A 27,140-nucleotide genomic window follows, 5' to 3' on the forward strand; every position below is an offset into this window, starting at 1 on the left:
TACAAAATATCATGGTTTCCAAAAATGTATATAAAAAAAAGCATTTGTTGATAGTATCTGACCAAATCAGCGCATTAGAATGATTTCTGAAGATTCTGCTTTGCCATCAGGAATAAATGAAATGAAATATAAAATATAATATTTTTTACTGAACTTCCGATCAAATAAATGCAGCCTTGCCGAGGATAAGCAATTTAAAACAATTGCATTTAAAAGATTTTTAATTGACATTCAGAATAATGTTGACTTTATTTCAGCAGGTATTGCACTATCGCCAAGATAAAGACCACCGCACACAGGAAGCATGTATTTTCCAGCTCTTCTCTACACCTGCATTTTGAGCATGCTCTTTCTGATTGATGGCATCCCAATTCATCCGAATACCCTCAAAAGTTGGGTCAAAATGCAGGCAGACTCCATCATCCACAGAATTGACAAACACAATAAGAAGGTAACGGGTTAGAACTCAGTGAACTTGTTGCATGGCTTCTGTCCAAGTTAACACATGTGAAATTCATTGAGATCTGGTCATGCTCATTTGTGTCTTCTTTCACAGCTAAATCTGTCTCCATACCTCTCCTTTGTGGAGCCAGAGCTTTACCCTGAGGTTCCTGCTGATAAACCTATCCAGGGGCTTGGGTCCATCGTGGATACTCTAACTACCTTCCAGAAGGTTCTTCAAAAGCTGCCCAAGGGGCATGTGAGCCAGTTACACAGTGATGTGTCCACCCTTTTGGATTACCTTAAGCAAAATATGACAACTATGCATTGCACACCCAAGGAGCATACCAATGGGATGTCACTGGATGCTTTCTTAAAGGAGAACGCCACCCACCACATTACTGTTGGGTACGTGACTTCAGACAGACTGAAACAGTTCATGCAAAAGCTGATCATTAATCTAGACCAGTTGAAGATTTGCTAATCCGCCACTATTATAGTATACTATTTATTATATTTATTTAAAACCCTACGTATTTATAGACCAAAGCAGCATTTTTGGCACAATTTAATGTACAGATTTTAAAATGATTCCCTGCTATTAAATGGAAAGAATTGTTGCTTGCGACAAATGGTGCGTGCGACACAAACACTAGAAATCTGATACCTGCACACATTGCTGTCATACTTCATGCTGTTTTCAGGATGACATCAGCACTTGCTGAGCTTGCTCAGTGATGTCACTGTTTACCAGAAGAAGCGAGGTCAGACTCTGCTGGGAAGCTGGGATTATATTATTCCCATTTTACTTTCTTGCTGCATCACCAGCAATGTAGGACACACAGACAAAAACATTTTTCTACACAGTATGAATCTATGCACTTTTAATATCCTGTGATTGTAAATAGTTTTGTATTTTGTGTAAAGATGCATTTTTCCATTTAAAAAAAAAACAATAAAATCCATTTATTGTATACTTTTATATATTGTAAGTCTGTTTATGTCAATGCAGTTTGCGCATGTTTATGGGTCGACATCATATTAGATGTGCTTTTGTCTACTAGACGGCTCATGTTGTGACTTTCCTCTCATCATGTTTTCCAACGAAACTCAAAATGGAAAATGCAGCATTGGAATGTTTTTTCAGATACATCTGTCAACAGGCTTTTTTGGCCATACATCATAAATACATGCAAGTTCTTTAAAATCAATCCATAACTAACCATTTTGACATTATCAGCCAAATATCATAGCTTTGTTTGTTCAATTGAAAACATATTTGGTGCATTTTAAATAAATGCAAGGGTTCAATTTAGCAATTTTGTGCACATCTCATTTGCTCAGATCATATTGTCTATTGGCCACGAGCAAACCTGCTCTAGACATTTTAGTCATTAAAATCAACCACAAATACTGGTTTCATTTCATTTTTTATAAAGGAATAAAACCGCAAGTTTATTTTTTTCAGACATTGTCAACAAGGGTGCATTTCATTACTTATTTAACAAGGGATGACAGGAATTTAAATCAAATACACTTGTTTTTAAAGGAACACCAACTTTTTGGGACTTTAGCTTATTCACCGTATCCCACAGAGTTAGATAAGTCTAAACGTACCATTCTCATCTCTGTGTGTGCCATAACTCTGCCTGACGCACCCACCGCTAGCCTAGCTTGGCACAGAGTGGAGGTAAACGGCTCCATCTAGCCTACTGCTCAATAAGTGACAAAATAACGCCAACATTTTCCTTTTTACAAGTTGTGGGGTACAGTCACAGCGTGTACAAATAACAAGGTCACATGAGAGACAGCCATCTTCTAACCGTATACAGACTGGGAACTATATTCTCAGAAGGCGAAGCACTGCTACTTCTGCGGAGTGATTTGCTCGCAGAAGCACCGTTGTTCCTTCCGTCAACAAAACCAAGGTGGCTAGGTAGCGTGACTTCGCACTCCGCAGAAGTAGCAGTAAAATGTTATTTTGTCATTTTGTCAAAGGTTATTTTGTCACTTATTGAGCAGTAGGCTAGCTGGAGCCAGTTACCTCCGGTCTTTGTGCTAAGCTAGGCTAGCGGTGGGTGGGTCAGACAGAGTTATGGCACGCACGGAGATGAGAATGGTATGTATTGACTTGTAGAACTCTGGGGGATACGGGGAATAAGCTAAAGTCCCAAAAAGTCGGCGTGTTCCTTTAATCTTTGAGAGCAGTTAAATAATGAAAGCTAAACTGAATGTTGACAAAGTCAATATTGACAACAGTTGACGACTCATCCTGTCTTCAAAAGGTCCATCTTTGTAATGTTTTAAAAAACATGAAACTTGGCATGGAATTCTCTTGATAAACACGTAGTTCAAGAGACGTCCAAACTAATACGCATTAAACAGTCTGTTAAATATTGAAACCATCTCTGAATTTTTTTTATATCTTCAGAAGAAATATTCTTCTGAAGCGTCCAAAAAATATCACGTTGAAAAACTTTTTTTTTGTTTTCAGTTTTAAAAACTCAAGAGAGCCAAAGTATTAAATTCCGTCCTCCTCTGAGAAGTTTTCAACATTTTACATGTTTCTTTCTCTCACATCAGCTGAACCATTTGTTCTTCTTGACTACAGTCTTAGTGTTTGATTTGCCCATCAGTTTCTTTTTGTACTGGTTCACCAAACTGTCAAAGCGAGCATCCTCTCTGCTCTGGAACATTTTCTTGGCAGGTTTTCCGTTCTGAAACAGAATAAACAGAGATAAGAATTGTAAAAAAAAAAAAGTACCATAGACCGATAACGTAAGATGAACTGGTGATACGAAAACCAAAAACGATATGTCTAAACGTTCTAACCAATATGTCGCATGGTTTATATAAACACCTCTACTGGGCTAGTAAAAAAAAAATCCTCAGCATTAAGCCCTGCTATATTAGAAGCATCCATTTATATCTTATTGCTTAATATACAGTGTATCCAGAAAGTATTCACAGCACTTCAGTTTTTCCTCATTTTGTTATGTTACAGCCTTATTCCATAATGGATTAAATTCATTATTTTCCTTAAAATTCTACAAATAATACTCCATAATGTCAACGTGAAAGAAGTTTGTTTGAAATCCTTGAAAGCCTTTGCTCAATACTTTGTTGAAGCGGCTTTACCACCAATTACAGCCTCAAGTCAATGAAAATGAAGTCATCTTTTACTCGCCCTGCTGTTGTTCTAATACCCTATGTCCTTTTTCAGACCTCAAAAGGAGAAATTTTGAAAAATGTCCAGCATGCGCTCCTCAATATTATGGCAGTGAATGGCGACCAGGCTAAAACTTTACAAAAAGGACACAAATGTATCACACAATGATACAGTGAGACGCACGCCATATATGGAAAGTGTTCAGGAGGCATACTATAAGGTTTTGCGAGAAAGAACCCTTATTATTCAGTGAAAATACTGAGCTCGGCCATTACTCTGTGCGTGTTCATGTGAGAGCATGTGAGCCGTCAGCAGACCCTCATGCTTACTATAACTCGCGCTGTTGTCATGACACTAGGGCTGTCAACGAATATTCTAAATTCGAATATATATTCGAATAGTTTTTAAAAAATGAATTTCGAAGGTGAACATTAATATTCGAATAAATAAAAAAATTTGGGGGGAAAAACGCCCGCGGTAGTAGAGGCGTGGCTGTCTGCTTTGCGAGTGGGCGCGCCAGCGCGCCGAAGCCTTGTGTACTTTGGCCTGTCTCCGGAGCGCGAGCCCCCGCTGACTGCGCACGCTCCTCCCCAAACGGACGAGGTGTTTATATTTGACGCGCTCGCCGTTGTACTATTCTTAGAAACGACAGAGGGCGACTCAGAGTAATTGTTCTATAAACCATCAGGAAAAAGCGTCGAGAAGAAGTGGGCTAATGTACACAGGTGATGATATTTATTTTAGTACACTTCACTGAAAACCACACTACAGAAGAATCGTGTAAAACAGATCAAAATAAACCTTGATCGTTTTTGTAAATATAAGCAACTAATTTGTATGTGCTAACTGGACCACCCTTACTTTGCATCGCCCGCCACAAGCTCTCTGTCTGCAACACGACAAGAGGCCATAACGGAAACATTTATTTTGTTCATTTGTAAGGACATGAGAGCAATCAGTGTTGTGAATGGGGCTTCAGGGAGTTCTGTCAAGCAATGGAACCGAGGTACCCTATTTAACGTTAAAGTGTAGGCTACTGTACTGACTGAATAGATATTGCATGAATAAAGGATAAATGCACTGCTTCCACTGGTTTGATTATTTACCGTTTCATGTCAAGGAAAAGTTCCATGTTTACCACAGCACAGCTCGCTCGGAGCGTTCAATAATATGCTGTAAAACTTATATTAATATTTGTTTCAATCACTGAATGAAGCCTGCTATATTTGGGACGAGAGTCGCGACCTTAAATTGCTTGCACAAAACTCTTGATCAGCACTCAAAATGTGTGTGTTCATTGAAACCGTAATGCGCAGAGAGGGTGAGGGCGAGAGAGAGTGAGGTCTGCGGTCTTAGCCATTAGTTGATTTACTTGTTTTTGTGTAGGTAATACGTTGCCAAATATGTTTAAACTTAAATAGACTTCCTATATAAGTAGTTAGGTCTCTTTGTATTCATTTGTCCTGTTATTGACGTAACGCACGTCATTGATAAAATGCGCAACCAGATGTTCGAATATTCGTGCTTTTTTTAGAGGGAATATTCAAACGTCATTTTTGAAAAATTTTGACAGCCCTACATGACACCCAGGATAAGAGCACAACACCATTTTGAGAAATCAGGCTCAATAGAAACAAACGCAACTCTTCGATAAGGTAAATAATAGAATAATACTAATAAGGTAAACGCCCTGAAGTGAATGTTGTGTTCTGGTTGTCATGACAACATTGCAAGTAAGCGTGAGCGTCTGCTGACGGCTCACATGCACTCCCAGGAACGCACAGAGTAACGGCCGAGCTCAGTATTTTGACTGAATAAGGTTTCTTTCCTCGCAAAACCTTATAGTATGCCTCCTGAACACTTTCCAAATATGGCGAGCGTCTCACTGTATCATTGCGTGACACTTTTGTGTCCTTTTTGAAAGTTTTAGCTAGGGCTGTGCGATATTGAAGAAAAATGTGATATCGAATACCTCATTATTTAAAAAGGATATTGCATATGCGATACGATATTGTTTTAAGTGTGTAAAATCTATTTCTTTCCCCAACTGATATCTTTCACTTAAAGCATAATTGTGTTTACATGAATACTCATCAAGACATAACTGTGTGTGTATTTGACAGTTTGAGTGTGTAACAAGACACGAAAAAAAAAGAATGGCTTGTGCGCACGTTTTGGTGTGTGTGTCAGACAGCTGACAGCACGAGACTGCAAGGAGTTGTTTTTCGCAACTTATAGCGTTTAATAACTCTTTTTAACGTTAAGCAAGTCACATAAGTAACAGTAGTGTGCTCAGTCTATTCTCTGCTATATGCGTCGACCTAAAACGTACACTTTTCAAAATGTTGAAGTAGCCTATTAAAATCATTCAGATATTGCGTGCCCTTGCGATATGCAAATTGTGATATGTACATTTGCGATATTTTGATAATTTCGATATATTGCGCAGCCCTAGTTTTAGCCTGGTCGCCATTCACTGCCATTATATGGAGGAGCGGGTACAAGATAGAAGGACATAGGGCATTGGAACAACAGTATGGTGAGTAAAAGATTACTTTATTTTAATTTCAGGGTGAACTATCCTTTAAGTACAGTCAAATTTGCACTTTCATTTCATATATTCGGTTTCATTCCATAGATATATATGCACACATTCTCTTTTTAACTTTGACTTGCCTGTTTCCTGTTCATGCCGGGTTTCTCAATGAAAGTAGACATATTTCTGTCTTTCCTGCTGGGCCCTTTCTTCGGTTTCTTTGGTTGCACCATGGGTTGTTTCCCTTTATCTCGTTGCCTAAAAAATAGAGGAATAGTGCGAGGGTCATTGTACGTAATACTCTTTTCATGATTAATTACTGGTTCAGTTTCACATGCGCATTGAGTTGTACCTGATTTTTGGGCCTCTATGTGAAGGCATGTGCAGAACCTTCTGCCGTTTTTTGCCATCCTTCAGTTCTACGTGCTCCACCTCTGGTTTGGTCATAAAACCAGAGTACTGGCTTCCTTGAGCCTTTCCCTGTTTATCAACATAAGCCGCATTTCCTTTCTGCAAGGGACCTTTCATCTTTTCTGAAGGATGCTGTGGCGGCCCTCCTGTTTGGCGGTCTTGTTGGAGTTGCTTGTATGGAAAAGCACATAAAGGCCTCAATCAATGATTTGAATTTAGCGGAATTCTTTCATTAAGATGCAACCAAGCCTCACCTTGCTCTTTTCCAGACGAATGGCTTTAAGTTTCAGTTTCCTGCCATCTTCCAGAGAGAACTCCGCTATGGGTCTCTGACAGGAATGACACAGGAAATTACTTTAAACATTCATACTTCAACACTGGTCTTGCTCAATCTTCAGTTATTGCTCAATGCTAAAGCTTTTTCCAATTAATATTAAATGTAATAGCCATGAGTCTTCACCACAAGTGCTTGTGAACAGAACGATTCATCTTATTTTTGAGAAGTTACATTTAATACAGACCAAAACACATTCCACTGAGCGTCGGAGGAATGCGTGTTTGTAGGGCGTGTGGAAAGATTGGCAGACAGACACGTGGTTTGATTTGTTCTTGAGTACATTCCTTTTCCTCCTTTGCTAAACACATAATGGCCACTGCTGTGAACCTGGCACTGAAGCCCTTAATAACAGGCCCTCAAAGTGTTTACACACACCAGCAAGATATAGCGAACATCATCTAATATCATCCCCTGATGCAATGACCCCGAACATAGCTGGAATACTTCTAGGAATTAAGACAGTTGCCGCAGTGGCTTACTTCTCTTTCTAGGAATTTTTTAACTTGATAGAACAATAAATAGGTTATCAAATATCCATTTATCTTCTTCCAATGCTCCTAGCAAACAATGGGAATTGGTTCCCAAACCAGGTATTTGAATGAAAAAAACAAAAGTTGTGGTGGTCTACCTTTTGAGGTCCAAAGATGTCCGGGTTGTTGTTAAGGTGACGTAGGGCTTTTAGAGCATGTTCATGTTCTTTAAACTCCACAAAGCCATATCCTAGAGAACGACCGATCACCTTACCCCGAATAGGCTTCTTGTCATACATCACACGACACTGTAGGTACATATATGCAGAGATATCTGGTGTAAGTTAGCTGCTAGAAGTGCTGGTTTTGATATCAGTCATCAACACTGCACTCATTTAAGAACAACTTAAAGGGATGGTTCATCCAAAAATGAAAATTCTGTCATCAATTACTCATCCTCAATTTGTTCCAAACCTATATGAATTGCTTTCTTCTGCTGAACACAAAATAAGATATTTTGAAGAATGTCAGTAACCAAACAGTTGATGGGCACCACTGACTTCCTTAGTATTTTTTTTTCCATACTTTGGAAGTCAATGATTCCCTATATTGAGTAACTATTTGGTGACCCATATTCTTCAAAATATCTTTTTGGTGTTCAGCAGAATAAAGAAACTCATATAGGTTTGGAACAAATTGAGGATGAGTAAATGATGACAGAAAACCAACATCTTGTTTATTTTTAACACTTTAACTACATGTATATATTCATGGGAAGCAATTTGATGAAAACAACAACTAAAATTAAAAGACAAATTTAATAAAGGTTTTTAACTTATATCTTTCTGACATACAAGATGACTGCTAGGCAGAGGGAGGTTATATCTGGCTAGGCTTCGGGTTGTCACAGAGACTAGTTAATTTCAGTGATAACGATATTTTTTGTGTGGCATTCCTCAAAAAATAAAAAATAAACAGCCCCTTAAACCTAATGTGCAACCAAGAGGTTTTAGGTTAGAACCCTGCAAAAGCTGCTCCATTAACCATTGTGCCCTTAAATAAGACTTTTTAGAAGGACTGTTCCTGAAGTCAGCTAAATGACTAAAAACTAGACAGTGAAACCCCCTTATCATACCCAAATAACAGTCCTGCCCTCTAGTGTTACTAGGAGGTCTTTCTTTTTCTTTAAAAAAATCAACTTCACATTTTGGTTTGCAGTTAGAACAGGCTTTTTAAACAACACAATTTAAAAAAATAAATAATAAAAAAAACAGTATTTTAAGATGTATGCATTACCTCAGTGATGCGGACGCTTTTACCACCAGCAGCGGAGAGGCAGAGCTTGCGAAATTTAGGCTGGTCGAGGCTCTTAGGCAGGTTATGCACACACAGCCGTGTTTTAGACACATACACATTAACGTCCTTTAACTTTGTCCGTTTCAGCTCCTCAAACTGACAACACACATACACACAAACCGTTAATCAGAAAACATGTATAGAAATATTATCTTTTGCCTCCTTTACACCTAGCATGATCATATAGCAGATACCTTATTTTTTTTATATGTCAGTGATGGAAAGCATCTTGAAATCAATGCTTTTATTATTTTTAATTGACAGCAAAACTGGTAATGCAACATAACATATGCAAGTGCCATTTCCCATTTTGTGTGGAAAGTGAAGTCCGATGTCAATTATTTTTTATAAAAACAGCATAAACTGAATGTATGTTAATGGCAAAATACATTATTTTTTTTTTTTACTTGTGAATCTAAATATGAAGGAAACAACTGTAGTATTGATTGGGATGAATTAAAAATCAGCGTCGCTGCTGTTAACCCTCTGGGGGTCTTCGGTCATTTCTGACCCGAATTTTTCATTTCCTATGGGGGTCATTTTTGACCCGAAGGTCCTGAATGTGACTTTTTTTTTTACGACCACTAAGACTTTTCAAATCCTGTCCCCAGTTTTTTTGGGTGTTCATATACAAAGTACCAATAAAGTCACCAAGTTTCGGACCATTCCGATGAAGCTACGATTTTTTAATTTTTTTTTATAAAAAGCAAGATCCACTATAGTGGTAAAAATGTGCTATTGCGTGATAAAAATGCTCAATGTGTCCACCGGATGGCACCGATCTCATTTAAAAAATTGCTTTCATGAGGCCTAGGCTTGACTCTAAAATGAAATACAGCTTTAATAAAAAAAATTATATATATATAATTTTTTTATTATATTCAATGGGAAAAAATGGGTCATAATTATTGTATAAATATTAATTATTAATCATAAAATTATCTCAAAACACCAAAAAAGAAAAGAAGACCCTAAGGTCGTGAATGTGACCCATAAATGAAGAACCCCAGAGGGTTAACTAAAACTATTTTTTTTTTTTAAATGTAACTGAAATAAAATCAAATACAAATATTGTATGAAAAACGTACACACAAAAGGAGGAATGTTGCCTTTGTAGCTAACTGAAATAAATTTAAGCTGGAAAAACTAAAAATGCTGAATCTAAATTTGAAAAAAAAAACACACGAATTAAAGCTTTATAGAAATACTAATAAAAAACGAATCAAAATAAAAATTACAAAAACACATTTTCTGCACTCACTCTTGTTCTCTTGCCCATGTCATTTTCTGAAACGTCCTCTGCAGCCTTGGATCCAGGACGAATTACTAGAGAAAGTTCAAGAGGTAGTAACAAGTTAATCCAGGTGCACGTTCATTTTTCCAGTTTCTAAACATGTTAATGTAGTGATTACTTCCATTACTTCTGTGCTGTGTCGGAAATATTAGCATGTCTCTAATAAAATCGGTCACAAACATGATCCCTGCACGATCTAATGTGTAGTGTCTTATTAATTCACTCTTGCATTGTGTGCACATTTCTTCTCTGAAAGCCTCTGTCTTAAGCCTCTTAAAAGACCTCATCCGTACTCCTAACACTTTTGGACCTTAAGACCTCTTTTAAGGGATAAGATACTTTCTGAATAACTTTTTTCTTTTCTAGGATTTTTTCTTTAATTTTAAGAGGAAACACCCACCTTTCTAAGAATTTTGTCACTAGGAGCTACTCTTTGCATTAAGATTTTTCATGAATATGGGCCCTGGTGTTTTAATCCATCTTATTAGGTCAGTAGGTGGTCTTTCGTGGCTGTTCGAACACATTCGATCACAATAGCGTTTAGGCGTGCTGAGATGGTCTGTTACCGGTGTTCTGGCGCAACACTGGTTACATCACTTGCCCACCGCGGCACAGCCCCCACCGTCGTTTAGATTTTTTTTACTGGTATTGATTAACTGTTGGGAAAATTTTCTCACTGTCACATTCCTACTCTGGTGTTTACACTACGAAAACAATCCAGTCTAATGCATTTTTCGACTACCTCTGGAAGTGGTCAAAAGTGGACAAGTTCTAAACGTTTTAGACCCCATTTAAGATTGACAAAAATTCTTCTTAACCCTCTGGTGCTCTTCGGTCATTTCTGAGCGGAACATTTTCTGTTTTGAAATGTTAAAAATCACAGCTTCATCGGAATATGAAACTTGGTGACTTTTCTTGCATTAGGTATGTAAAAACACAAAAACATTGGGGTCATGATTCGAGCATGCTACTTGGTCGTAAAAAATTACTCCCACTTGTGCTCTTTGGTCAAAAATGACCCCCATAGGAAATTAATGGGAAATCTGCAAAAACACAAATTCACAGAATTTGTGTGTACTAAATCTACAAATCGGCCACAATGCTGAAAAAAGTACACAGCAGTAAAGGAGTGACACTAAAACATCAAGAGTGTGATATTGACACATCCACTCACACACACACACACCTATGAAAAACTGAACCGATGAACCACATTTGGAATCTTAAAAAAAATCACAGCTTCGTCAGAATGATATGAAACTTGGTGACTTTCTAGCATTAGGTATGTAAACACAAAAATTGAGGGAATAATTTGAGCATGCTAAGTGGTCGTAAAAAAACGGCTCTTCGGTCAAAAATGACACCATAGGAAATGAATGGAAAATCTGCACAAACACAAATTCACAGAAAAAAATCTATATTTCTAACAAAAAAAATTATCTAAAACTTTATAATAAATAGTCTTTGAGATTTTTTAAATATATATTCAAATCCATAAAAAAAAAAATCATTAAATGTGTTCAAAACAGAACTATGGAATTCTCCATAGAGACCTCTAGTGATTACACCAATGGTTACATGATTTCTAAAATAATTCCAAAAGAGGGCGCTAATCTGCCTTAAAAAAAATATTTTGAAGGCCTTGTCTCTATTTTAACCTGAAATACTGCAATAATAAAATAAAAATTCAATGGCAAAAATAGACCATAATTATTGCATAAATATTAAAAAATACCATCAAATCCTCTCAAAAGAAAAAAAGAAAAAATATTATTGAAGAAAAATAAATTGCATTGGTTTTACTGGGGTGGAGGAAGTTTAATTTTTAGGTGTCCGGTCACTTATGACCGGGAAGACAACCAATGCAACCCCTAAACGAAGAGCACCAGGGGGTTAATGCCAGGTGTGCCTTTACTGCTTTTGGCGAACTAAAACAAAGCTGTTCGTGTTCAGTTGACCAGCAGCATTTTGTGACTGGCTTCACTTACAGCCCTCTCTGGCAAGGTAAAGGTTCCTGACGCCTGTGTGAGTTTTCACTTTCTTGTCCTTTAATTTTGCAGCATCTTCTCGGTTTACAGCTGGCAAAATGTTCAATCTCCTGCCGTCAACCTTAATCCCACCAAACTGAAATACACATAGAGTATAGTTGTGCTGATGCATATTTACTTATAATATACGCATAATATGGTGAAGATATAAGAACAGCAACTCTTACTAGAGCTGCAGGACAGTGAACTCACCTCTTTTTCATCTTGAGCAGCAGCAGCCATACATTTCTCTGCAGCTTCTTTATTTTTGAACTGAGCAAAAGCACAACCTAAACAGACAGACATGTAAAGAGAGAGAATAACTATGAATGAAGTACTTTAATTCAATACAGGCCAGGGTTATGGTGACAGAATATACCTTTTGAATATCCTGTGTCTGCATTCATCACCACACGTACGTAGTTTAGCTCGCCAAACTGCAACAAAACTTCCTCCAAACCTTCTTCATCTGTGTCAAAAGACAGATTTCTGACAGGACCCAAAATGAAATGAAGATATGACAATGAAAACAATTAAAATTATAGACAGGACTGCTGTGTAGTTTGGTAAAAATTGTGACTAAAAACCAAGTATAAAACAGAACTTTCTTATATGATTCTCACCTGATGAAGAGGGTTCTTCCCTCATTCACATCTGAAGGGAGAGGGGCTCTCTTCTTCTTTGGAAGAGCTGTGGATAGAGATTTACAGAGTCACAATGTTGACAGACACATTACATGCATGATATGACATATGCCCGTTTCACACATGATCCGTATGCTGGCTCATTGTGCTTTCACACAATATATTTGCAGTGCACAACTGATCCATGGCTGTATACCACAAAAGACATTTATCCATTTCTTTTTTCAAAATGTGGTTACTGAAAATGCTTTTTCAGCATTGTGATTTTGAGACGTATTCACGTTTAAAAGCACAATTTAAACAACATATTAGATGTATTACATTTATATAGATTTTTATATTAAGTTTCTCAAGCAAGTGGCAAAACATTTAACGGTATAAACATTCTTTTGTATTGTTAAAAGCTAGTATCAAAACATTTTAAATTAAAACTTAAAATTTACAAAAACAGACAACTCTCAAGCCTTTTCTTTTGCATTTAAATCGTTGTACAATAAATCCTGCGGGTCATAAAGAACTTTGTTTTTCCATCTCCACGAAGAGACGAGTGCCATCCATTATGTCGCCTTGTTTATCTGAATGTGAGGTGAGGTAAGGTAAATGTATACTTTTCCTTGCTTTACACTGGGTAAAAAGCCATTTGTTCTGTTGACTGTGAAACACAGTAGACTTTAAAGGGATAGTTCACCCAAAAATGAAAATGATGTAATTAATTACTTACCCTCATGTCATAAGAAATCCGAGAACTTTCTGACCCCTCCATAGACAGCTATTTAATTAACACTTTCAAGGCCCAGAAAGGTAGGAAAGACATCAATAAAACAGTCCATGTGACTCCAGTGGTTCAATAAAACAGTCCATGTGACTCCAGTGGTTCAACGTTCAAAGTTATTTTTATTTGTTTTTTGCACACATTCTTGTTGCTTCATAAAATTAAGGTTGAACGACTGTAGTCATATGGACTATTTTATTAAAGTTTTAATTAAATTGCTCTCTATGGAGGGGTCAGAGAGCTCTCGGATATCAACAAAAATATCGTAATTTGTGTTCCGAAGATGAACGAAGGTCTTATGGATTTGGAAAAACATGACGGTGAGTAATTAATGACCGAAATGTCATTTTTGGGTGAACCAACCCTTTAATAATATGTATTTATGATGAAATTACTACATTTTTTAATGTCAATCCATGTTCATTTTGGAAATGAACAATGTGTTGTTACAGCAGAAATAGCAGGTGCGGAAACGTTCACTGCTGCCTGCATATACACCAATCCTGGAAGGCACTACCGGACCATGTCCGCGTGCAGTGAGAACGCTCTAACCTGTTAAACAAGGGCATGGAAAAAAACTGGTGTTGCATAAGCACTGCAAACGGATCATGTGTGAAACAGGCCTAATGTTTGTAGTCTATGAATAAATTACATTCACTTACATTCACTTTTTCCCTCATTGTCGTCATCATCAAAATCTTCGTCGTCGTCGTCATCATCATCATCGTTGTCCTCGTTATCATCATCATCATCTTCAGGTTCGCTGGCATCACTATCTGTTTGTTGAGTTTCATTTTTTGCATTGTCGTCATCCTCTGATTCGTCCTCTTCCTCTGACTCGGAGTCATCCTTCTCTTCCTGTGATATGGACCTTAACACAACAGACTGCATATTACCTGAAAGGAATTCACCTAAACACAAATCATCGGATCTGTTGCCTTTCCACCACTTACTTTCTCTTGGCACCTTTATTCCCATCAGCTCCTGCACCTTCAGAATTCACATTCTCTTCTTTGATCGTTCCTACAAAATATCCAGATACACTTCACTAGCAAAAACTTTTTTTACAACCACATCTACATAAATAATAATGCAGTGAAAATGACAAAACAAATTACCAGCTGTTAGAGCTGATTGGGTGGCGAGATACTTGTCCCTTGGAACAGCCCAATCCACAGCCACCTGTCTTTCTGTGAGGGACAAATAAAGCATTTTATTAATAACAAAAACGGCTTAGAAATTTTATTAAAGGGTTAGTTCACCCAAAAATAAAATTTCCGTCATCAATTACCTCATGTCGCTGCAAACCCGTAATACCATTCATCTTCGAATACAAATTAAGATATTTTTGATTAAATCCGTGAGCTCTCTGACCCCTCCATCGACAGCAACATAACTGCAACTTTCAAGGCCAGAAAGGTTGTAAAGACTTTATTAAAATAGTCCATGTGACTACAGTGGTTCAACCTTAATGTTATGAAGCGACAAACAATACTTATTTAACGGAAAAACCATGCCAGTCTTCTACACGATTCACGTAAGCACCACAACACATGCCATCATGGGATCGTGCTCGCCCCAATAGTGAGCCACCGTTCTGCAATAAAACCCGGAAGCGCTGTACTTGACACATACTTGACTGTACTTTAACGATTGTTGAATAAAGTCATAATTTTTGTTTGTTTTTGCACACAAAAAGTATTCTCGTCTCTACTTAACATTGAGGTTGAACCACTGTAGTCACATGGACTATTTTAACAATGTTTTTACTACCTTTCTGTGTCTTGAAAGTTGCAATTACGTTGCAGTCTATGCCAGATTTTATAAAAAATGTGTTCCGAAGATGAACAAAAGTCTTACAGGTTTGGAACAACAGGGTGAGTAATGAATGACAGCATTTTCATTTTTGGGTGAACTAACCCTTAAATAATATTCATGTTAATATTACATTAATAATAACAATTTAAATAATTGTATGACATAAGCCCCATCGTGGGCCCCGGCTCCCAGGTCGAGAATCACTGCAATAGTGTGTTCAGTCTTGAGAAAGACTCACCTTTGATCTCCTTCAGGTTCATCGCAGCGAGAGCTTTTCCAGCTTCTGACGTGAACTGGAACTGCACAAACGCAAAACCTCTTTTCTTCCCATCTGCACAAACATGACAGCATGAAAACTAACCAAGGCCGTATGAAAAAACATCAGGTAAAGAGAATTGAAGAGATGCTTTTAAACAGCCAGATGAACTTGTTGGTCAAAGTTTTACCTGGTTTTAAGGGAATCTTGGCCTCAAGCACGGTTCCAAACTTGGAGAAGATCTGCTTCAAATCATCTTCTTCACACTGCACATAAAGCGCAAGTGTAAGAGCCAATATCAAATGTCAAAACCATGCATTGCTCCTTTAAACAACAGAATTTAGACAACTCACCTTAAAACTGAGATTTCTGATGATCAGCCGAGATTTCAATTTTTTCTTTTTTATGCCAGTAAACTTTTCAGGACTTTTGGTTTCTTCTGATTTCTTTGTTTCTACTGGTTTCTCTGTATCTCCTGCATCTGCATGAACAGTTCAGACTCATTTCTTCCCAACCAAAAAATACAAAATAAAAAAACATGAATAAAATATATGCACGAGGATCTAACCTTCTTCTTTTTTCACGTTCTTCTTCCTTTTCTTATCATCGGGTTTTTTCTTGGCCACAGTTACAAATATCTTCTGCTTGTCATACTCCTTGACTTCTTTTATTGCCCGTTGTGCATCTTCTTCCATAGAGAATGTCACATATCCAAAGCCACGACATTTTTCCGTCTCTGTAAACAACACGAACACAGCATACAAAAGGTTCCATTTTCATATAAATGTTGTTTACATATGCGGAAAATATAGGGATTTAATGAGTAAAATCTTACCTCTGTCCCTCACAATGAAGCAATTCTTCAGTGGTCCTATTTCAGAAAATACTTCTGCCAGATGATCATTGGTGGCTGTTTCAGGTAATCTCCTGACAAATAAAGTGACTGCAGGCATTTTCCCCACGAGTCAGCTCGACTGTTCTTCACAGCCAGCAAACGTCTCTAAAAACAACAATGTTGTTTACTGATTATGACAAATACTGTTACATACAAGTCGCGATAATATTAAGGATATTGTCGTGTAAATGACTCCAAACAGTGCAGTAGTAATAATGCACGTTTCTCACATGTTTCTGCTGTACAGGAAGTTGTCAAGAAGGAGATTCTTCGTTTGGTTTGGACGTCGTTGAGGTAGCACTGCGCGATAAGGAACCATATTGACTCCTGCTGGTCTGGAGAAGCATGTCCTGATAGACTGTATAAAAGGTTCTGTAGTAGCGGTCTATGGAAGCCACATATAAACACAATCAAAAGGTAATTTCGAGTTTATATGTTTGTTTGTTAGTTAGTTTTTTCCTCGCATTTCCTCGCGTAGCCTATATAACACCTTTCCCCCCTCGAATTTCGGGTTCATATTTATATACCCTTCTGACTCCCCATGCTAGAAACTGCAAGAAAAAAGTCAGAATTGTGATAGGCCTAAAATTGTTTAAATCATGTCACCTATATAAAACGTTATAGATTTAAATACTATTCCATGCTGTAACTGTAAGCTGCCCCTATGAACTGCACGCGATATTATTTAGATCTATTGTGTACATCAAATCCATGCACATGTACATTATATTACCATGACTGTATCTGACCATGTTGTAGAGTGAGCTTGTGGTAGATTGACCTGTAGGGGGCAATCTAATGCAGTTTGACTTTGGCTTAAGAGTAGCAAAGAAGAACTTGTTAGGAGACTACACCTGGCTGCTATCATTGCTATCATGTGTACTGCTGGCTTGATGTCTCCAGAGTAAATGAGCTTCCTTGAACAGTTTTGTCTCCTGTAAGTTATTACATATTACCATGACCTCTATATATCAAAAGGCTCAAGGGAAAGTTGATTTCTCAATTCATCACCCCTTTAATAGTAGACAGTTCGTCATCCGGTCTGCGGCTTGCAAATGTCTGCGTTAGCTTCACAGAGCGTCTTCGACGACGGTATTCGGTATATATGAAGACCATCTTTTTTTTCATTACGTTTCTGACATCCAAAGGTACAAGAAGACATTTCTCTCTTACTCCGTGGATTTTGCCCATTCCCTCCACTTGTTACCACTGTTTTTCTGCCACCACAATGCGCGTATAGCTGCAAACTGTGTGACGTCTTCCGTGGAACATGGTTTGCAGTATATTTGATGCCATTCCTTTTGACCTTCAACATGCCAAGGCCTATCTTCTGAGTCTATCCCCGTATATAGTACTAATCAGTTAAGTAGCTATTTAATGCTGTGAAAATTATAGATAAAATGTAATAACTTTTATATTATATAATTAAATATTACGTATGGGGAATTTGTGCCCTGTTTGGGGTAACGTTAGCGACCATAGACTGGAAGCGACATGGGGGGAAAAAAGACCTATCTGTCATTCTCTAATTTTCTGCCACCAGTTAGGCTCCGCCCACAAAACACGTCATCGATGTTTGCAAACAATTAAATGGTCAAAACATATGCTGTGCAAAGCATGACCGATTTTTTTTTGGTTGAAGGTTCCCTGTGTTTTATCGCTTTTTTTAACAGCGATAGCGATATAATGAGTGACACCTTTTTACGTTTGCCGATCATAGACCGTAAAAAAAGATCACAATGTACTATATTTTTTTGTCAAATTATAAAGACACTCAATTTGAAAAGAGCTTTTAAAAACAATGTAATGAGGTTTGATTTTCACCCTCTGACAGCTACTTTAATTATTATTATTATTATTATTATAATTATTATTATTATTTTAAATAGGCTACATTTAATTTCCATTTAGTAAAGAAAAGACAAATGTAATCATTGTGGCTGGTTTTACCATTAAATCTTCAGAGTATCTCAAAATGTCTCTCTGTTCTTGGTCACTAGATGGCGACATCATCCACTCAATCGTTCAATATCTTATTGCCATTATTATGCACACTGTACAATGCATTAACCTCTTAAGCTCTGGGACCATTTTTGGGATTTCCTCCTGGACTTGGCCTACCCAAATTGAAAAGCCACATACAGTGGTCTAAATACACAATTTTGGTGTCATTTTAAAGGACTGTACAGGGTCCGCTGAGTTTAAGTGGTTAAACAACATCTTTTACCAACTGTAATGGTAAATATATATATATTTACACTCAATTTGAAAAAAAAACTAATATATATAAATATATATAACTATTATAAATACAAATATTTTAATTAATTTAATTTTAATTAATAACTTTGTATTGTACAGATATATCCAAACTTTCCACATTTGTGCAGTTCAAATATGAATGTCTGACATATTCTCTTTCCTTCAAGTTTTACACACGTCACAGACATCAGTAAAATCAGTTCTCTAAAGTAGAAATCTTGGTATTTTCTGCAATACAGTGCACATTGGTTATTTTCTGCAGATGTGACCCAGTCGAAAGGTCTGACAACACAATTGTACTTTATAGCTCAAAATAAAAGGGGGATAAAAGAGATTTTCAGATGGGTTTGATTTTGTTACTTTAACTGATCAGACGGACATCATGTTTTGTCCTCTCGTTCTCCTTTGTCACCCTTTCCTGTAATCCCGTCTGATAAGTGTCTTAGCCCAAAGTGTGGGTTAATCTACCTCCGAAGGACAATTACCGAGATGTGTGTGTAGTGTGTTCATACAAAGACTGCTAAGGATTTTATCATCTCTGACATGAGGTGACAAGTGCATGCGCATAACACTGTGTGGGGAATGATGGGGAGGGCACGTGTCTTTTATCTGACCTTGGAGAACAGAAAGCAATAGAGAAGAGAGACAATTCACCAGCAGAGCAAACATTCTTCTGTCGCAGGCAAAAGAGTATTAGAGAGTGAGAGAGACAACAGTGGCAAAGCAGAGACTGGCTCCAGGCCCAGTTACCCAAGCGCCCAAAGAGAAAGGATCTTACAGCACAGTATGTGATGAGAGTGTTCACTAGCACACTGGACACACAGCCTGTAAGTATAGCATATCTTTCTTATCATAAAGTTTTCATATAGATAGTGTGTATTATATATTTGAGATCTATAAGGCCACAAATGATGCTCGAAGGGGACAGTGGTAATGCTGTGAATGGGGTCCCAGCTATATGTTCTCAGAACTTTGGCAAGATTCTCTAAAACATTCTTCCTGTAACGTTAATAGAACGAGTTTTAGTTGGATGTTTTATCTAATGTTTTTTTTAAACATTACTTCTTAGTACTTGTTTCAGAACATTCAGATGAGATTCAAAGGTAATGTTTCCATAATGTTTGCAAAGTTATAAAATGGAACCTTCCCTTAATGTTTTCTCTAAAGTTTACATAACACGAAAACAATTGGTTTACGTTTTAAACAATAAGAGAACATTCAGAAATTACTTTTTCATAACTTTATGGGAACATCAGCAAAACATTCTTAGAATATATTTCTGCTTGCGGCATGGGGTTAATGTATTTCATTTGTTTAAAATTAGATTATCTCCTGCGTGTGGGCATCCACATAATATTTGCACTTGATAATGATATCATATCAGGCTGTGATGAGAAAGACTAAATCAAGTCATCGTGGTGAAGGTGCTTGTGAGTTGGTATGGAAGAGAGGACCAGTGGTGAACAGGGACAAAATGCTTTTACATTTCACAACACAACCAAAATAATATGTTGCAGGAATATACTGAAAATGACAGATTTGCTTATAACACTTATTGTGATGCAAGATAAAATTTCAACATTCGTAAACTGTTTGGTTTAGGCTTTAGAAAAGGGTTGGGGTTTTTTGGTCAAAAAATATGACACAAATGGCTTTGCTTTGAACATGGCTCAACCAATCAGAAAACTGTTTTATAATATCAAACAAGTTATAACTTAATAAAACAGTATGCAAATATTTGTATTAAAGTCTTCATTAAATCAACTTTATTATTTTTTACAATTTATTACCAGTACTCATTGAATTCCTGACCGTATTGTAAAATGATTCATATAATATTCATAAATATAATAATTAATGGACATAAAAATAATAATAATGGATCATTTTAAACAATAGCCAAACACTAACAAGAAAATGTTCTTACAGACTAGTGATGTAACCTTGTTTTAGAGCCAAAATTTGTAAATGGTTTATAAATGCATATGGATAATGACTATTGCACAGTAAAATGCAGCTCTGTATTCTGTGCAAAACATTCCATTTTTGATATGAAAAGTCAACAGCAATTGTGTTTTAGAGTTACCAAGTCAAATTTTGACTGTCAGACAATATGAATTTGGGTAAGGCATATTCATTTGTGGGTTAATTTGTTTTATTTAACTATAGATTCCAGTTGCATTTGATCACAGCAGGATACTTACACTGCTCCTGGTGTTGACGCAGATTCTCTGTGTCCTGTAAATGGGTCATACATTTCTCTCGGTGGTGCTTTAGGGTAAGGCTGTAGGAGGAGAAGTTATGAAAGGTATTTTTCTAGCACTAATTTGAATGACAGGAAATACACAGCAACGCTAAACAAAAAGGGAAAGACACAAAGAACACACATCTATCTATCTATCTATCTATCTATCTATCTATCTATCTATCTATCTATCTATCTATCTATCTATCTATCTATCTATCTATCTATCTATCTATCTATCTATCTATCTATCTATCTATCTATCTATCTATCTATCTATCTATCTCTATTTTGTCAGAGGACAGCAGAGCGGGACAGTGAGATATTGTATGAACCCACGCTGGCAGTGTGTTGAGTGGGAGATTTCAGACTCATGTGATGAGGGACTGATGAATACAAATGATTCCTTTTCACTGACTGAATCAACCCACCTCTACAAATAGCAGAGCATTTTTATTGCCACTGTTGGTAGACAGAAACTTTGCTTATAAGCTGCCCTATTTACTTTATTTGTTTATCTGTTCCGATAACCATGTAGAAAACAGGGTGGATGAAGGAGGATATAGTGCTAATATAGTGTATAAGCTAGTCTGAAACAATAAAATATAAAAATACATATGTAGTCACTTTTTGTTCTTGTTTATGCATCACATTTCAGAAGAAAAATGGGTCTCTATAAGCTCTATAGGACAGAAGAACAATCATGACTACAGCATTGCATAATGAACGATTCTAATGCAGACGGTATGTAATTTCTTTACGGCTTCTTTTGATATTTTAAATTAAGACACAAAATGATGATAGCATCTTGACTGTTGTTGAATGGAAATAAATATAAAAATATGTTAAAAAGAGTCAAGATACATTGTATAGCCTACAGATTTGTATTGCAATATAGCCTAGGTTGATTTGTATTGCCACTTTTAAATGGCTGCTGCCAAGCCATTTATACCAAAACCTTTAAAACATCATTCGCCATTAATCTACTCACATAGTCCCATAGCGTCTTCATCATTGTTTATTATTGTATGGGCGTAGCTGGGACAAAGACCATATGGAGGTGTCAGTGGGGGGTGTGAGACACTGGAGGGAGGGTGAGTGTTTACACAGGCGTCTTATGGGTCATCCGACATGAATCTGCATATGCTATTAGCTTCATTACTACTCGCTATTATAATGACTTAGCTACGAGAATTCGCTATGTAGATTCGGTGAGACAAAATAATCTGATCCTAAATTGTATGACCTTCACACTCCCAAATGCTTGATTCTTTAATGTGACTTTTCGAATGATGTTTCATTAGGCCTAACGTTATGTGGGTGTGGCAAGATCAAAACAATGGAAAAGTGACTGTTGAATTTATTTTAGCGATTTGTTCGCGAGCAACGTTAAAGACATCATATTCTACACATTAGATCCGCATGAACTTTCACCACAGCAAAATAAATCTTAAATTAGGCCTACCTGAGTTGTGAATGTCCGTTACCGCGACATAATGCCAAGAAACGTCTTTCTGCGTTGTCCACACGGACGTAAATGCGACCAGAGAATGATTAAGGATTGAATGATTCTTAGTCGGTTCTTTTTAGTGTATTAAAAATGTGTAGTCTGTGGTTTATTAGCGTTTCCCCCCTAATTAATCTCTTCATAATTAATTAAAGGCGGTAAATCTGACAGAAAACAAAAATTATAAAGTTCATAGTATTAGTCAATTGTGGAGGACAATGTGTGTTTACACTATGTGATAAAAGTTATAGCCTATAAACAGTTGCCTTCTATTTGTTTCTGCTGTGCTTTGTGTGACACTATGCAGTTTTCAGAACACAGACAGGATTGGACACTGTAAGACTGCTTTTTCAGATTGTCTGCTGACGTGGACAATTCATATTTTATCCTCATCTCTTCACAAACCAGACAGACGTATTCTTTCCCTGCCTACAGGCGTTTCTTTACGTCAGCACCCATTCTCAAAACCCCCTCAATTACCCAGCTGTAACCCCGTCTGTGGCCGTATCCTCCACAGCCCAGAAGCATATGTCATTCCATGAGGCCGATTCCTTTGTCTGTGGGTCAGCTTCAGATGCCAATGCAAAGCCATACAGTCCACATGGACCCAATTCGGGCCATTTTTTTGTCTGTAGTGAATGATTGTGAATCATTGGCTTGGTTGTGACTCTGTGGCTAGGGCCACTTATCCAGAGCTGTAGCAATGTAGCCTACTTGGGTTCAGAAACAGCTTGGAGGAGCTTGCCAGAAACCAAAGTCATCTCTTATAGCTTATCGTTATGAATAAGGCAGCAGATGGGGGATATTATCATATTACAAGTCCATAATCAAGGGATTAAATTATAAACCTGATGAATTGTGGGCATGCTCAGGTTTCAGTCTGGATCGAGAATGATTTCTCAAAGTTTGATTCTCCCGTATTAAATAGCACAGTTTCTGAGGAAATTGAATCGGACAGCTTTGGAGAGGGAAGGTTAATGTGGTCCAAGTCTTCCAGTCTCATAGAGCTCAGAGCGGGTTGGATAGGTTTTTTGTCTGGTTATGATGTTGTCTGGAGAATCAAAAATAATTCTGAGTCTGAGCAGATGTGTGGAAAGAGTTTAGATTGGCTTATGTTTATTTTTTGTGGTTTTGCATTGTATGCAACCCAAAATAAGTTATGTTCCTTATTCTTATTCTCATCACTATTATTTGTTTTTGCACTTGGCTGTGTTAATTGTGAAATCTCAATTAAAATGAATGACTTGTGCTTGCTTTGTTGCTGCAAATCAGTGTCAATATGAACATGTCAGCTTTATTTGACACGTTTACTTGTTGAAAAGACCAGCACCAAAGCAAATGTTATTAATCAGCACAACTGTTTTCAACATAATAATAAAGAAAAAATGTCTTGAGCACCAAATAATCATTTCTGAAGGACCGTGTGACACTAAAGGAGTAGTGGTTGCTAAAAAATTAGGAATACATTTTCAAAATATATTATTTTAAATTGTATTAATATTTCACACAAAAAAAATGCAGCCATAACACTTATTTCAGAAACACTAAAATACATTTTAACAGATTTTTTCCCCCCATATTTCCTGGCTTTTATTACCATGCAGTCTTGGTGGGCTTGTGTTTCTGTCAGTGTGCAGTCAAGTGCCATTGGATAGCTGTGGTGAGTCTGGGCCAGATACTTACTTCCACCATTGAAAGCCTTAAACAGGGGGTACTTTCTCAGCCAAGGACAACTCCAGATCCAGTGCTGGGGACTGTCAGCCTCCATCACTGGCAGGACAAAGCGGCGCTCATTCTGTGTGCACGGCATACATGAGCCCATAGTGTTACAAGATACTAAATGCCTGTGCTTTTATGCCTCTGTAAAATGACTCTCAGGAGTTTGTGCCGCTGTTTGAACTTGAGCATGGCCTGAGTGTGCAGTACCGGTGGACTTCCCCATCTCTTTTTTCTCTCACACGTAAAGAGGTTGGTTTAACTTCTTCATAATATAGAATAGGACCAACACTTCACATGGAATATTTTAAATTGAATTCAAGTCAATCTCTATCAACTATATTGGTAGCAATAATTTGGATCTCTTTTTTTTTTTCAATAATATGCTAAAGTACACACTTGAAAAGTCAATCTGCTATAAATGAATCTTCCTATAAAGACCAGAGCACTGCCAAGCAAGCATTAATCAACATGTTTTACCTCATTCAATTTAGTTTTTGTCTTTCTGACATGTTCAGATGTCTCACTCCATTTTGGTGCAGTTTTTGCATGTCTTTCTAATTTTAGCAGGCTATTATATATGTTTTTGCATGGTTGTATACAGTATATATATATATACATACACTGTTAATAGTCCCAAATTGGATCTCGAACTGTGATGTGTATGCTGTGTTTCTTTGTTTTTGGTTCTCCCCTTTGACCTTTTCCCTAATTAGCCATAATGTTCACCTGTTTTGTCAATCATCTTGTTAGTTCTCCTGATTATTTAAGCCTCACTCGTTCTCTGTCCTTTCCTCAATGCTGTTTCTCCTGAGTATCTCCACTGTGGTCTATTAAAGATTATTCTGTGTATTCATCGTCTTCATGAGCTTTGATACCACATTGCGTGACATGTACAAAATATTTAAAATCTTTGCTTACATGAATTGTGTAATTCGTTTAGATCAAAATGATGCGACAATGGTCAATGGAAGCTAAAATCACCAACACACTGATGGTTATTTTCAAAATCACACCGAAAATAGAAAAAAAATTACAATAAAAAAATATATATATATGTATAGTCAGTAGTGTATGTGGCCCCCACATGCCTATATGTGCTACTGACAATGTCTGACAATGATCCTGATGAGATGGTGGATTGTTACCTGAGGAATCTTCTCCCAGACAGTCTGTGGTGCTACTTGGCAGCCTTGGATGCTCTGATACATAACATCCGAGAGATTCTCAATTGGACTCAGGTCTGGGAATGTGAGGGCCAGTCAATGGCATCAATGCCTCTATCATCCAGAAACTGCCTACACAATCTGGCCACATGAGGCCGGGCATTGACATGCACCAGTGTAAGGTGTGACAATGGCTCTGAGGATTCCATCTCAGGACTTAAAGCTACACTATGTAACTTTTCCGTCCACTAGAGGTCGCCTGTTCAAAACAAAGGCGCAGTTTGATGACACCACGTTTGAGCGCAGAATCTTGGGACATGTGGTCTTCACCTCACAGCCGGTGGAAAAGAGTCAGGATAGGACTCGGGCAGAAATCATGTACATTGATGCGATTATTAACATTACTGTTATATGAATCAGAGCAGGACCGAGTGTTGTGGAGCTGAGCAAGGCCGCAGGAGCGATTGAAGAGCGGGACTGTTATTATGGCATAGTCGCCGGCGGGACTTTTATTATGACATGGTCGCCGGCGCCACTTCCTCTTTTCCAGTCATGAGTATGAGGTAATGCAACTCTGTTAATCATATTAGATATATCTGAGTGTGTTGAAAAGGAAGTTATGACATTCGCTGGGCGGCTGCTATGACACTTGTTCACACTGCAGTAAGAGTACAGCGTTTCTGCTAAATAAAACCGGAAACCGAGGGTAACGCAGATATGACGCAATCGACAGGCGACTCCCTCAAACGCATAGCTCACACGTCCCGGTTCCTTGGTTAAAATAGCAATTTCTCACGATTTACAAATAGTCGGAAACATTTGGGATATTCTAAGTACTCAACTGAACAAAATAGATAACACTGGCCTAGTGGTTTTTGGATATTTTACTGCAAAAATCTTACATAGTTCACCTTTAACTGCAATAAGATTATCATTGGTTAGCACGTGGAGGTCTTGTGCGACCCTCCAAGGATATTCCTCCCAGAACCACCGCCAAACCGGTCATGCTGGATGAAGTTGCAGGCAGCATAACATTCCTTTCACGTCTCCAGACTCTTTCCCATCTGTCACTGGTGCTCAGTGTGAAGTTGAACCTGCTCTCACCTGTGAAGAGAACGGGGTGCCAAAAGCGGACCTGCCAATTTTGGTGTGCGCTGACAAATGCTAATCAAGCTGCACGGGGCTGGGCTGTGAGCACAGATCCCACTAGCTTATGTTATGCCCTCATGCTTCTCCTGTTCCTCCTTGTATAAAGGAGCAGAGACTGGTCCTACTGGTGGGTTTTTGCCCTTCTATGGTCCTGTCCAGCTCTTAAAACTGTGCTGGGAGACACACCAAACCTCTTTGCAACGGTTCCCAGAAATAAAGGCGGAAATACCCACTTTTTGGCAATATTAGCTCTAGTACCGCCTTTTGGGGGAAATAAATTTGCTACTTCAGAGTATAGGGTCTAACCCAGCATAATAGGAACTACCAATGACATAAGTGTACTCTTATTGGCTGAACGCATATGAAACACCAGCACCCGCCATTTAAAAAAAAAATAATGTGCACACACAGATTATAGCCTATATATTTCACTCCACAAACTAACTCTACGAACAAGGAAAACAGTGCTAGATGGAACTCTCAACCTTTACACAAAAAAAAAAGCCAACACAACTTTTGAGGGGACCACGCTATATATGATTATGTATTTCTGCTCAGCTAGCAACATTGCACATCAAACACATGGCAAACGCTAGTACTTTTTCATATACTGTTTACTTTATTTGTATAACAGTTCTATCTAATAACATATTAGACAGGACTGTTAGA

General features: G+C 37.6%; 1 protein-coding gene across 3 annotated transcripts; it reads right to left on the reverse strand.

Annotated features, from left to right (window-relative positions):
- Nucleotides 1-1,392: 1,392 nt before the first annotated feature.
- Nucleotides 1,393-16,725, reverse strand: rbm28 (RNA binding motif protein 28). Of its 3 annotated transcripts, XR_013817183.1 has the most exons (21): nt 16,657-16,725; nt 16,367-16,531; nt 16,100-16,267; nt 15,885-16,012; nt 15,722-15,797; nt 15,514-15,606; nt 14,576-14,647; nt 14,411-14,480; nt 14,120-14,328; nt 12,665-12,731; nt 12,421-12,530; nt 12,255-12,331; nt 12,003-12,138; nt 9,982-10,046; nt 8,661-8,816; nt 7,523-7,672; nt 6,812-6,886; nt 6,499-6,728; nt 6,287-6,404; nt 2,531-3,158; nt 1,875-2,110 (listed from the first exon to the last, which is right to left on the reverse strand). XR_013817183.1 is itself a non-coding variant. In XM_079825255.1 (20 exons), the coding sequence occupies exons 2-20, from the start codon at nt 16,482-16,484 to the stop codon at nt 3,021-3,023; spliced, it is 2,256 nt and encodes a 751-aa protein (XP_079681381.1). In that variant the 5' UTR covers nt 16,485-16,531; nt 16,657-16,725; the 3' UTR covers nt 1,393-3,020. The 3 variants fall into 3 exon arrangements, 2 of the variants coding, with proteins under 2 accessions (XP_079681381.1, XP_079681380.1); XM_079825255.1 differs by having other exon boundaries at nt 1,393-3,158; XM_079825254.1 differs by having other exon boundaries at nt 1,393-3,158; nt 16,367-16,674.
- Between the last annotated feature and the right edge of the window lie 10,415 nt (nt 16,726-27,140).

Source organism: Gobio gobio (assembly GCF_949357685.1).
Source record: "Gobio gobio genome assembly, chromosome: 9".
NCBI classification, from domain to species: Eukaryota; Metazoa; Chordata; class Actinopteri; order Cypriniformes; family Gobionidae; genus Gobio; species Gobio gobio.

Excerpts from the sequence above, each read along its gene's own strand:
- rbm28 (XM_079825255.1), bottom strand. The coding sequence starts at position 16,484 with ATGCCTGCAGTCACTTTATTTGTCAGGAGATTACCTGAAACAGCCACC. Across the intron at positions 14,481-14,575 it reads CCAATCAGCTCTAACAGCTG|GAACGATCAAAGAAGAGAAT; the intron begins GTAATTTGTTTT and ends GATATTTTGTAG. Across the intron at positions 7,673-8,660 it reads AAAGCGTCCGCATCACTGAG|TGTCGTGTGATGTATGACAA; the intron begins GTAATGCATACA and ends ATGTACCTACAG.